At 43.7% G+C, this 13,979-nt stretch overlaps 1 protein-coding gene across 3 annotated transcripts in view; it reads left to right on the top strand.

The window, feature by feature from the left end:
- RNF125 (ring finger protein 125) overlaps positions 1-13,979 on the top strand; it is a 47,932-nt gene that overhangs the window by 29,595 nt on the left and 4,358 nt on the right. For 2 of the 3 annotated variants that reach the window (XM_036885648.2, XM_036885637.2), the window contains exon 5: positions 11,518-11,625. The exons of the other annotated variant lie outside the window; for it this stretch is intronic. In XM_036885648.2, coding sequence (XP_036741543.2) covers positions 11,518-11,625 — 108 coding nt within the window. The remainder of the gene's footprint in view (positions 1-11,517; positions 11,626-13,979) is intronic. 3 annotated transcript variants of the gene reach the window in all.

Raw genomic sequence — 13,979 nt, 5'->3', positions numbered from 1 at the left:
CCTTCGCGAGGCGCTGGGTTCTCTCAGGTGCGGATGTGGTCTGGATATTGTCCTGTGTCCTCTGGTCTTTATTCTAGGAAGGGTTGTCGTTGTTATATTTTCATAGATATATGTTGTTTTGGGAGGAGATTTCCGCTGCTCTACTCACGCCGCCATCTTCCGCCCCTCGGAAGCGCGTTTTTAAGGAGTAGGGGTAGGGTGTGTTCTGCGTTGGTGATTGTATCTTAAGGGGTGGGCGACCATCTGTTCGGTGGTGATTGGATCTTAAGGGGTGAGGGTCTTAGCGCACCAGAATTTGCTTTCATTCCCATCTTTTTCTTTTCTTAATTGGGCCTCTGGAGAACTGGGTGCAGATGCTGGGGTTAGCGAGGCCTTTGCTGTAGAGTTGGGGAAGGGCGGGCATCTTGAGATGATTTGTGATATCTAGCTGGTTTCGTTATTCTTTGTGAGAAGGCCTTGATAGCCCTGGAGGAGTAACTGGTTGACAGCATGGTTAGAAATTTTCAAAATTTGATTTTGAATGAATTTTTGGAATAGGTTAATGAAGCAGGAAAGGAAAATAATAATAATAATAATAAAGGTAATAGGGGCTTGGAGGGACAGGAGCCAGTTGAAGGGGTAAGGGAACGGATTGTTAGGGGAGTTTCTAGGAGTTTGGAGGCTTGTTCACGGAGGTGTTTTGCACCATCCCGGGCGAGACCAGATTTGTTGGTGTAGAAGCAGCATTGTTCTTGGAGTAGGCACATATGCCGCCTTATGCAGCTGTAAGGAGGTCCTGTTTGGGTTGTGGAGAAGATTACTGGAGGATTTATAGTCTGTGGAGTTGAAGGTGTAAGTGGTCCTATTGAGAAGGAGGAGAATCGTGAAGAATGCATTTTTGAGGTCAAGGATGGAGAAGTAAGTAGAAGAGGTGGGAATAGTGGATAATAAAGTATAGGGTTTAGGGACTACTGGATGGATTGGAATAACAGCTGCACTGATCATTCTTAAATCTTGAACTAGCCTGTGAGCGCCATTAGGTTTTTTGGTGCCAGTGTCAGGGTGTTGTAAAGGGAATTGGCTGGTCGTAGTAGCTGTTTGTATAAAAGTTCCTGGATAATTGGATGCAGGCCCAGTAAACTCTTGAGGGGCAGTGGGTACTGAGGTTGAGAGGGAAAAGAGGCGAGGTCTTTAAGTCTGATAATTACTGGGGGGCAGGTGGCGATGGAGGGCGTGAGGGTGTCCCAGACTACAGGGTTGACCAGATGGGGTGGCAGAGGAAAGGGATTGGGAGGTGGGTTTGCAGTGGGTTGGAGGGCGAGTACAAATGGGATTAAAGGCGATTTGGAGTTGAGGCACAGTCCAGGAGTGAAAGTAATGGAAGCTCCAAACTTGTGTAACAGGTCCCTTCCCATAGGGGGGATGGGACACTGGGGAATCACCAACAAGGAGTGAGAGAGGGCCATGCCTGTAAAGATGCAGTGAAGCATGGGAGTTTGTAAAGGTTGGTAAGATGTGCCCTCTACCCCGACTATAGAGGACTGTGAGAGGGAGCTGCTTCAGAACTGAGTAGGTGGTCCCGGTGTCCAAAAGGAAAGAGATGGACCTACCCACTACCACAATGGTTACCCTGGGCTCTTGTACACTGATGGTAGTGGTCGGGTGGAGGAGTCCCGGGCCCCCTCAGTTATCAGTTGCCAGACCCAGAAGGTCTATGTGTGGAGTGTTAGAGCTGGATGGCCTGGCACCTCTCGGTGTGAGAGGACAGTCAGCAGCCCAGTGTCCCTCCTGATGGCACTTAGGGCATGGACCGGGGGGCTTCCAGGGATTTGGGCAGGCTCTGGCCCAATGACCCATTTGACCACATTTGAAGCATGGACCAGGAGGTCCTCCAGGCTGCTTCTTAGGAAGTGAGGAGACCTGAGCACCAGTGGTTGGTATAGGTTGAAAGGCCTTAGCCAGCATTTGATATTTTTGTTTACGGGCCTTTTCATCTCTTCCCTGATATACTTGGAAGGCCACTGCCAGGACTTCTGCCTGAGGAGTTAAGGGTCCCTTCTGTAGACATTTAAGTTTAGCCTTAATGTTGGGGAAACTCTGGGTGAAGAAGTAGGTCATTAATAATAGTCTCCCATCTGTGGTGTCAGGGTCTAGGTTTGTATATTGTAAAAGAGCTTTGGTGAGGCGGCCTAGGAACATAGAGGGATTCTCATTTTTATCCTGAATAACCTCTTGGAGTTTTTCATAGTTAATGCCTTTATTGGCTGATTTCCTGAGACCCACCATGAGGCAGGTGATGAATTTATCTTGATTGGTGACTCCCCCTGCCGTATTATAGTCCCAATTAGGGTCTCGGTCAGGAACCGCCTCAGCACCAATTGGATGAGCTGGAGTAGCTTGGTGAACCTCATCAGCATGAGTTCTAGCCTGTTCCCAGACTCGCCTATGCTCCTCAGGCAAAAGTGTGTTGGATAGGATCCATGTAAGGATATTCATGTAAATAACATGAAAGGTAAGATCATGTGACTGAGTCAGGTACTAGAACTCTTTTATGTAAGTAGCTGGGTTGGAGGTGAAAGAGCCTAATCTTTTTCTCAATTTGAGATAGGTCAGAGAGAGAGAAAGGGACATGGACCCAGATGACGCCCTCTGTACCGGCTACTTCCCGTAGTGGGACTAGGATCTGGGTTAGAGAGCAAGTGACTGGAGGGCTTGGCACGGAACTGGGTGAGGGAAGGGAAACTGGTTGTGGAGGAGGAGGAGGTGCCGCAGCTCCTGCAACAACAGTAGGGGAGCTGGGAGGGTTGGGATTTTGATCTTGCAGAGAAGGAGGTTGAGGCGGGAGAGGAACTGGTGGTTGAGGGGGAGCTGTAGGGGTTTGAGATAAGTAGGGAAGAGGTTCATCAGCAGGGTCAAAGTCAGAGGACGTGGTGGGAATTGGTGGTGGTGGGGTGAAGTTTTTTAGAGTGAGGAGATATTTAGGATTGCAAGGGAGACAAAGAGAGAGCTTGGTTCGGAGGTAGGAGAAAGCCTGGATATATGGGATCTTTCCATTTGCCCATGCACTCTCATAAATTGTATAAGTCACGGAGAATTTTAGGATCTAAAGAACCATTGGGAGGCCATTTAGACTGATTGTCCAAGGAATATTGGGGCTAGATCTCATTACAGTAGTGAATAAGCTTAAAAGGTTTGAGGTCTGGAGTGAGGTGGAGGGGTTTTAGATTATTGAGTAAGCACCCTAACAGTGAATCTGCAGGAATGGAGGGGCCAGATCCCATGGTGAGAATGAGACTGTTCACAAGTCGCTGAGGCATTCCAGAGTGATTGAGAAGGTTGCGGAGAAGACCAGACACAGTTAGGGGGTCATCACTGCTCTAACCGAGCAGTTGAGGTGAAATTCCAAGGAGGCTCGGTACCTGGTACCAGGAGTTTACGAGTAGATAAAGGGAGACTGGGCCTCAGTGGATGAGGATTCTCACCATGGAGAGGCAGAGAAGGGTCGACTATTGGGATCAACCATGGCTCTGAAAATCGTGGTTGGGGTGCCCCTGTTCTGGAGGAGTACTTGGGGGTGCCGGACATTCAATGGTCACTTTCCAGGTTCCAAAGGGACATTTAAGTCGACCATGAAGGGGAGACTCACCAAATCGAAGGCCGGTGTTGGTCGAGAAGACGAGTGACCGGGGAAGTGGACAGTGAGCCCGTGGAGGAGGATCGGGCAGTGAGGGTTCCCAAAGCAGCTCAGGTTCCTGGAGGAAGGCAAAGTCAATGGGAGAGCCTCATCCAAAGTCATGGCACCAATGAAGGAGTATCTCGCTGTAACCCTCCTTACCCAGAATGACTCAGGAAATACAGACCCATGCAAGAGATTTTATTATCTGAAGGAGAGAGTGGCTGCCCTCAGAGAGAGGGAGCAGCAGCTCCTGGGTGAGGAAGTGCATTTTTAAGGAGTAGGGGTAGGGTGTGTTCTGCATTGATGATTGGATCTTAAGGGGTGGGCCACCATCTGGTCATTGGTAATTGGATGTTAAGGGGTGGACGACCATCTGGTTGGTGGTGATTGGATCTTAAGGGGTGGGGGTCTTAGCGCACCAGAATTTGCCTTCAGTGGGTATTTAGCCACTGTACTATTTTTGAACACTTGGATTGTTGCCAATTTTAAGATCTGAATTCATATTCTTGTACATTTAAACTCTTCCTTCCATTGGACTTTTCTCCAAAGAAGAAATTTTTTATATTAATATCTCTGGGGCCAAGAATGAACACTTTTTAATAGCTCTTGAAATACACTTCTACCATGTGCTCCAAAAAGTTTGAGTCAGTTTATATATTTACATAAGCAGTTTATGAGTAAACAGCTCTCACTTTAACCTGGCCATCCTTGGGTACATTTACTTTTAAATTACTCATGCTTAACAGGTATAGAATGATACCTTAAGGATTATTTTGATTTTTAGTTTTCGTTATGCATAGGTGTAAGTCCAGGGAAAGGAAATCCTGGGGCAAAATACCTCTAAAAACCGAAATCGGTCAAAGGGAGAAATAAAGTGTAAAATCCATTTATTGCTTACAAACTGCAGTCTGGGACCATCTCTCTTTCCTGCTCCAGCAGCAGCAAAACTTGCCCTGCCCCTCACCTCTCACGTACAGATAAGCCCTCTGTTGCCCAGGTAATTAATTACCCATCGATATGGAGATGAACTTCTCTCCACCCCTGAGGAATGATGCAAATGCACTAAAGCCATACTTCACTCCACCCTTGAGCGCTGGTTGATATGCAGATGTACTAAAGCCAGGTGAGATATTCTGGAAATATTACAGTTTTTACCCACAATAGGTATAATATGTGTATATGTATATGTGTGGGTGCTGTTTTTATATTTATAAGTTTTGGGGTTTTTTAAATTTGAGTTTTAAGTTATTTTGCCATAAAATCCTTTTAGAAAGTTGATGAGATTGAAACATAAGTACATTACATAGATAGATAATTGACAGATAAAGAAATAGCTAGTTCTGCCAACAATCCTATAAGGTAGATGGGATTACCTCCATTTTACACAGGATAAACTGAGGCTTAGAGAGGTTAAATAAATCCTACGAGGTCACAGCTGGTAAGGAGCAGAGCCCTGGTTTGCACACAGTCATGTGGTTCCGGGGCCTACCTGGGAACCTCTGTGCTCCCCTAGGAAGCTCACAGGAAAAGCCCCACAGCCCAGTGTTTGTCACGGGCCCCAGCAGCCTGGGGGTTTCATCTTGGGAGGCTGTGTAGGAGCCTGAGAAGCGTTGGCAGGGCAGCAGGGCTGTGAGGGATTTTCCTGCTTTTCTCTGTGGGAGGAACTGGGCTAAGGAGTTGCTGTGTGACGGGTCCCTGGGGGACTGGGGGACATTAGAAGAAAGTGTTAGGGTGGCTTGACGATAGCTGCCATTCTGAGCTCTGAGTGCCCCCTGCCTCGAGCAACCCCGTGAGGAAGGTGTGCTCCCTCCAGCCCAAGCCCTAACCTAGTACCTGGGGTGCCACTGTGGCTGGAGGAACACCAGGCACATGGGGCCATGGTCTGGGGCCGCAACCCAGCAGCAGCCCAGGGCAGGCCACACACTGGGCCACGCATGGGTGCTGTGAACCTGCCCCAGCAGAGAGCAGTCCACATGCTGCTCAGCCTGGGAACTAGGGCTTCCTTGATGAGAGGTCGTAGGGGTCATCACAGACAGCTGGTCTGAGGGCCAAAAGAAACCAGGACTGGTGGGACCAGATACCCCGTGGAATTCAGGGATTGAAAGCCTAGGCTTTGACTGAGATAAGCTTTGATTTACATCCCAGAAAACCCCGTTAACCTCTCTGCCTGTGGTTAGTCTTCTGTGAGATGGGGAGGATGAGCACAGTGAGGCCTTCCTCCCAGGGCAGTGACTCAGTCAGCTGGTAATGGTGCGTTGCTACCACTTATGCAAATGTGTAGAATGAGGCTGGTGGATATTTCTCAGTGGAAGCCATGTACTCTCGCAGCTGGGGGACCCAAGCCAGGAGGGTTGGGGACATGAAGTGATAGAATCTCACAAGGCCGGGATGCCCTCATGGTCTTGAGGCAGGAGCAGACTGTTCAGAAAACCTGTGGCTCGGTCACACACTGGGGCCATCCAGACATGGTCGCTCTAACAGAAGGCCTCCAGGCTCCCTCTGAGCAGCTTCTTGTGATGCTCGAGACACATATCACTCTGAAGGACACTAAGGATGTACACTGGGTGTGAAAGGCTGGAGGTAGATGCTCTGGCACTGCTGGGCTCACATGCCTAGGGGTCCCCAGTGGGGACACGGTAGATGAAAACAGCCCGGTAAAGTGCTGGGCAGAGGGGACAGAGTCCGAGGCTGATTCTGGATCGGTGTGGAAGTTAGCAGGAAGTTCATGCTTCAGAGGACTGGACTGCTGGGCAAGATCAGTGACATCACCTGACTTACCTGGTGTAAGAAGTTTCATACCAGTGAGAGGTTTGGGTAAATGATTCTGCCTTCCAGGTATAATTAGATGACTCAGAGATCAAACCACAAGCAGCTAACCTTTTTGTTCTGAGTAGCTCAGGTCTGCGATAGGGAGTTAGGAACATCAGGGAATTTGGCTTTTCTCGTATGCAGTTTTAAGAGCCAGACGCCCTTTTGCCTCACAGTACAGCTGGCCCTTGAAGAGTGAGGTGTTGGATCACCGATTCACTGCGCAGTTGGAAATTTACCTACAACATTTGACTCCCCCAAACTTACCTACTAATAGCCTACTGTTGACCAGAAGCCTTACCCATAACAGAAACAATCCATTACACATATTGTTGTTTGTATGTATGATGATATACTATATTCTTACAATAAAGTAAGCTAAAGAAAATGTTTTTTCAAATTGTTGCAAATCTTCAAAAAAAAAGTTCCAATATATTTATTGAAAAAAACCCACGTGTAAGTGACCCACACAGTTTAAACCTGTGTTGTTCAAAAGTCAACTATAATTATATTCTGCCATGTTTTGTTTTTGAAAAATTGTATCCATGGAATATTAGGTTCAAAGGAGGCAAATGGCATAGCATGCTTCAGATTGAATCATGCTACCACTTGGGAGAGCAGTTTGGTGTATTATCTTGCAAAAGAAGGTGTTCCAGCAGAAACTGCACTTCCTGGTGGTCCCCTCAGCCCCGGGTGTCCTTTCCTTCTCTGTGGCTCTTATCCATCTTTGAGAGCTCAGCTTGAATTTGACTTCTTCAAGGTAGCCCTTCCTGAATGGTAATTTCAGCTCTTGCTTTTTTCCCATCTTTTTTTTTCTTATTTACCACAGTTCATCTCATTGTATATTCATTTCTTGTCTCTCATGCTAAATTATTAGGCTCATGAAGTCGTGGAACTTAACCTTGTTCAACACTGCATGCCCAGTTCTTGGCAGAAAATCTAGCACTTAGTAGGATGTAATGATAGGATAGTAAAGAAAAATGTGTTTCTCCCCAGCCGGAGTCAAAGGTTCCAGTAATCTTCTGTTTCCCGCCATGCTGCTGAGATTCATTCCTTAGGGGAAGCGACAGGACTGTTGGTCTCAAACATCCGCTGGTGACTGGTGCCACTTGTCGCACTGCAGTTTATTTCTGCGGGTATTTCGCGTATCTGTAACTTGGCGGCCATGGGAGTGTGTGTGCCTCAGTGTCTGGGGAGGAAGAAAGTCTTCATTAGATAGGGCTGCAAATGCTGCTAAACCAGATGTGCAATCCAGTACCTTCATTGTGGTTACATATTTGCCTGTAATTATTTTCAGTACCTTCTTCTCCTTTCAGTATTGGATTCAGTTATCATTAATTTCTTACCCAAATGGCATTTGCCATCCTACAGAAAATGTTCTGTAATTGGCTGAGTTTCTATGAGGTTCCTCTCAGCAGTGGATGGAGTGGGGTGTCCACTGGGCCAGACTCTCGGAAGGACTGAAGGCAGCAGTACCATCTAACGTGGTGGCTGTCACTCATGCAGCGCACTCACTATCCGATAAAGGCCAACAACTTTTGAACTTACACTGTAAAATTGCTGGTTCCTCATATGAGCAGTGGGGCCTGGAGCGCTGTGTAGAGCCCAGTAATGAAGGGCGAGCTCATGGCAGGCAGTCGGCCATGTGGGAGAAGGTAGTGAACACCTATAGGTGCTTAGGGAATGGCCAGTGAGCCGCTCCCCGTTTCTTTCCCCTTCCTTTCTTATCCCTGCAGATTCCCCAGTTTAAGAAACAAAAGACATTTTGGAGTAGTTTATAGACTTTTGCCCATTGTTCTGGAATGACCTTCTGGTGGAAGTCTCTTTAGTCACATAACTGAATTTTATGTACACCAGAAGGCCGGAGGCTCCACTAGTGTCCTGTTAGCATCAGAAAACTGTTTCACTTAAAATTCCAGGTTTTCTTTATCTTTCTCCTCCACTAGACTCAAAGGTCCTTGGTGGATGGGCCAGGGCTTAGTCATCTCTGTACCTCTGGCTTCTGGTGTGGGACCTACAGAAGCCATTACAGGAAGCCCACATAAATCTCTACTGAGCTGGACCAGTCCAGGTCGTCTCCCACCCATTTCCCCTGCACGCCCTAGCCTCAGCTCACCTGAGCCGGGTCACTTGCCTGGGCAGGCCTGTCCTTTTAGGGTTTCTGACCTTTCTCCCACACTGATTCCTCGGCCTGTGATGCCCCTCGCCCCTGCACGACTGGCTTGTCCTCGCTTCAGTTGGCAGCAGCTTGGCCAAGGCTGTTCCTGATTTCCTCGGCAAAATTAAGTTCCCTTTCCAGTCTGGAGTGGTTGTTCATATCCTGAATGTAGCATTTCCTGTGCAGCACCAAAAGAATCTGCTTACGTGGTAGTAACAGCAACCATTTAGTATTTGTGCCAAGGTACAAATTAGTACATTTAGCATTTGTACTGAGCTAATGGAGTGACTGAGCTTCACAATGTTAAATGACAGATTATTTTAAATCTACCGACAGCAGGTAATTCTCTTTTTATAGGTTACCATTAATTTCTTGCCAAGGTGAAGTGAGAGGCTGGGATGAACTTGGATACTCTTTGTGAGGTACTAGGAATGCGAGGTAAACAATATACACATGTGGGCCTTTCCCTCAGGAGCCCCAGTTGTTAAAGGACAGGGATCAGTGCTGGTAAATACATGGTGTTTATTGAATGCCTAATACGTACCAGCACTTTAAGGACATTATTTCTTTACATCATCGCTACTCCACAAGTAGGTGGTGGTGTCTCTGTTTCACAGAAGAGGAAACCTGTGCTGCAGGTCACACTGCTGGTGGGAACTGGTGGGAACTGGTGCTCAGTGTCGAGCCCAGCTCTGACTCCAAAGGCTGTGCCCACAACCCGATCTTCCTGGCATTCTGATTCCGCATGCAGGCACAATAGAGAGAGTTGAGTGAATAGGTTTCTACAACGAGTGTTCTTCTGCACCACAAAGAAATAATGTTTCTTTTCAGTTAAAATATTTATTGGTCTCAGGTTTGTTCTTGTTACTACATGAGGGTCTGAGAGTAGATTAAGTGTAATCTTTGGGTAGTCAGTTCACCTATTAACTAAGATGGCCAGTGCATTAGAAAATCATAAATGGTCATAGAGCAGTAATAAATTATGTAGTTTTATTAAAAATGAGACATAGCAATTAATGGAGTACAGCAAACTTCAGAAATAGAGCTCTGTATAGGAATTGAGCATATTGAAACTGAGGCCCTCATAAAACTATAAGAAAAGAATTGTATAAAGACCTCATTTAATTTTAAATAAAAACATGATCATCCAAGCTGGCAAATGAGATACTGTTGTAATATGTAAAGAATATCGGATTGCCTGTTAGAGGCCTAGATTCCAGTTCTGATACTTGTAGTGGTGGAATTTAAGCTAATTTCTTTCCTTTCTGAAATTGGGCTCATTAGCAAAATAAGGATAATAATTAATTCACTAGGTTATAGTGAGGATCAAAAAAGAATACCACCTAATTTAATGCCTAACAGATACTTAGCACTCAGTAATGATTCTGTATCTCAGTTTTTAAATAATGAATATGTGAAGAAATAGAATTAAAAAAACTAGGTTAAAATGTAATAAAGTAGTAAAAGAAAGAGTAATGTATATTAGTCGTTAGGGAAGTATACATTAAAAGCATGAGGAGATACCATTACATGACTATCAAAATGACTAAAATTACAAAAATACATATTGACAGTATCAAATGTTGGTGAGAATGAGGAAAAACTAGATAATTCACACATTGCTGCTGGAATGTAAAATGGGACGGCCACTCTGGGAAATAGTTTGGCAGTTTTTCACAAAGTTAGGCTTAACACTTACCAAGTAACACTTGACAGCATATTACTCCTGGAAATACTAAAAACACACATTTATGCAAATGTCCAAACACAGATGTTCACTGCAGCTTTATTTGTAGCAGCCAAACACTAGAAACATCAGATTTCCACCAGAGAGTAAGCTGTAAACAGTGCTACATCCCTACCGTGGAATACTGTTCAGCCAACCGGAAGGAACTGTTGACCGTCCACACTGGATGAGCCTCCAGGGCACTATGCTCAGTGAGAAAAGCCCAGATTAAATACCATAGAATTCTACATACGTAACATTCTCAAAATAATGAAAGTGTAGCAGTGGAGAACACATCCATGGATGTCAAGAAGTCAAGGGGCTTTGTAGAGACAGAACAGCTGTGTATTTTGTGTTGTTTTTTATATGAATATATGTGTGATAAAATTTCATGGAACTATGCACACACCCAGAAAAATGAGTTCATGCAAAACTGGAGAAATCTAAGTTAAGTCTGTGGTCCAGTTAACTGCCAGTTTCCTCGTTTCCATAATGTATTATAGTTACATAAGACCTCACCATTTGGGAAGCTGGGTCATGGGATTATGAGACCTCTGCGTTATTTTTGCAGTTTCCTGTGAATTTATAAATATTTTGAAATGAGAAAGGTCTTTTTAAAGAGCCATTAGTGGCTATTAAATGAGGAAACTATACGTGAGTACCAATAACTGATGCTGGTGTTATAATTTGCATTGCTGGCGACAATAAAACACTTGAGAGCAACAGATATTATGAACCATAAGTGTTCATAACTTTTGGCCTGCTAGTTCCATTTGTGGTCCCTTATCCTAAGAAAATAATATCCCAAAAAGTAAACACTGTAGATAATGTCATTTGTAATAACAAAATATCTACATATAAAAATAACTTAAGTATTCCAAGAGGTTGACAACTAATTAAGCAAATTAGGATATATTTACTAACTGCAGTATTGTTTATATAATAAATTGATAAATATGAAGCAGATAGCTATACTGTTATGTACAAGAAATGTATATGAAGAAATAAACATAATTTTATGTTGATTGAATATTTATGCAATTTTGAAATAATGAGGTACAGTCAATAGAGTCATAAAATTAAAATTCACTCTGTTATTTAATTTTTTAATTCTGATGCTAATGACTATTTTAAATCCTTTCTTGAACTCTTGGTTTTGTGTATTTCCAGTTCTGTCCACTTTGTCACTTAATACCTAATGAGAATCCAAGCAGCTTCAATGGCAGTTTAATAAGACATTTGCAAGTCAGTCACACTTTGTTTTATGACGATTTCATCGTAAGTATATTTTCATACTTTCATATTATGTTTTTATGCTGTGTGGGTTAAGCTTTTGTACATCTAAGTAAATGAAATTTTAGAGGAAAGAATTTGGTAAGAGTTGAGGTTTAGCATCAGCATTAAGTGGGAAATCATAAAAATATAGTATTTTGTAAATTTGACCGTTAATAGTAGTTATCTGCCTTAGACAAAAGTACTTTCTTTGTGATCTAGCTAATTAGCTATCATACGAAGAGCTAGACTTTGCTTCCAGATTATTTTAATTTTCCTCCCTGTATACAGCTTTCATTTTTGTGAAGTTGAAGACTTACATAGCTGAGATGAAATCACTTTGGAAACGAAGTGGCTCGGAGAGTGTGTTCTGCATCCAGTTGCTTTGATAATACATTCAATGGCTAGCACCACATAGGAAGTTATCACTATAGTAAAACACATGGCCAGAATGAGGCCGTTTTTTAATGTAAATTCTATAAAACCCAAAACTCACGTTCATTGAACTTTTTTAAACTTAAGCAATTTTATTATGAAAAATTATAAACACAAAAGTAAATAAAATGGCGTACTGAACCCCCATATGCCCATCATGTACCTGCCCATCAGTAACTACCACCCAAGGCCAATCTATTATATTGACTTTTTTCTTTCACTTTTATTGAGATATAATTGCTGTGTATCACTGCAGACGTATGACTGGGCTTACGTATTGTGACATGATTACCACACATTTAGTTAACATCCACTATTTCATCTAAACACAAAAAGGGAAGAGAAAAAACAGTTTTTTCCTCATGATGAGAACTTTTTGGACTCACCCTCTTACCAGCTTTCTAATACACCACCCAGCAACAGTAACCAGTTGTACGTCACGTCCCCAGTACTTATTTATCTTATAACTGGACATTTGCCCCGTTGACCCCCTTCATCAATTCCCCCCACCAACAATTTGTTTACAAAGTAAGAAAAGTTAGATATGGCACAAATACTCCCAACTTACAACTATTATTTCCCATGATCAGAAATGAGAATAACAGGCAGAAAGTCAGCATCCTCTTCGTTCTACTTCGGTCCACGTGTCGCCATGTGAAGGCCATGTGTTGTCACTGAGCCCCTTTTCTTCAAAGGGGTATTGCCTATATCGGGAGGGAATAATCACCCATAGACGTGTCTGAAACCATATAGACTGTATTACTATACTTTATTACTACTTCGATCTAAATACATGAAATGTTAAGGACTAAATATGAATTACATATAATTTTCACATGATTCGGACTGTTTTTTCTTTTCAAGGCAATTTCAAGGTAGCATTTAATAATTGTTAAAGATTGTCATTTGAATATGTTCTTCCTGCTTTCTGATGTGCCCACTGTGATTATCCAGATTGAACCCAAGAAGCTTGGGTTCTGACCTCATTTAAGTAACAGATCTGTCACAGCTCTGTGACCTCAGGCAAGGTATTTAACCCCAATCCTCTGTTCGCCTGTTAAGGAGGATGAACGCTCTGGCAGGGATTCAGTGAGATGAGGCATGTGCTGTGATTCACACAGTTTGGGCATGGATGTTAAGCAAGTTGGAGATGGTGAGAGAGTAAATGGGAGTATTAGGATGGCTTGAAGACATGAGCAATCTACAGGACAGAAGCTTCTCGTCCTGTGCTCTCTCGCTCTCTCTCACACACACAAATAATGTCTTTTGCTCACCCTGAAGCACATGAGGCCTCAGCAGAGACTGGTTCCAATCTGTGCAATCTCACTTTCCACAACACACAGGGCTTCCTCTTCATCGCAGCCCAGAGGTGTTCTAAAAACCAGGTCAATTCCATACCTGTTCTGGCTATTCATGTTCAGTCCGTTCTTCTCAAGATTTTTCAAAGTATGATCCAGAGCTAGTCAGGAGGAAGCCACTCTGATGAGAGTACTTTCTGCCCTCCCAAAACCATATTCTTGGGTATGGGAGTGAGATGGAAGTGGTATTCAACTTGTTTTCTTCTTCCCTAACCTGCCAGTGTGCCTACACTAGGCGCTCTGTGCATATTATATCATTATTCCTTGCAGCACGTTTTGTGATGTGAGTACTATTATCTTCATTTAGCTATGAAATATCTGAAGCTCAAAGGCTAATATCTTGCCTAAGAGAAAGCCAGCATTCAGTCCAAACCTTGTGGTCTTCTCTGTTAAAATGGCTTTCCTTTGGATTTTATTTGCCTTCAGCTTTTAGATCTTAGCATGAACTTCCAGTAGAGATTATTGTAAAAAAATTTTTAGCTTATTGTAAAGAAGAAATGAACTGCAGAGGATAGGGCCCTTAATCGTTTTTGTTTTATTTACAGAATGTGCTGACTTAAAGTGTGA

The sequence above is a fragment of the Manis pentadactyla genome, chromosome 6, assembly GCF_030020395.1.
Source record: "Manis pentadactyla isolate mManPen7 chromosome 6, mManPen7.hap1, whole genome shotgun sequence".
NCBI classification, from domain to species: Eukaryota; Metazoa; Chordata; class Mammalia; order Pholidota; family Manidae; genus Manis; species Manis pentadactyla.
Note: the sequence above shows the minus strand (reverse complement) of the source record. Positions and strands in the feature narration are given on the sequence as shown.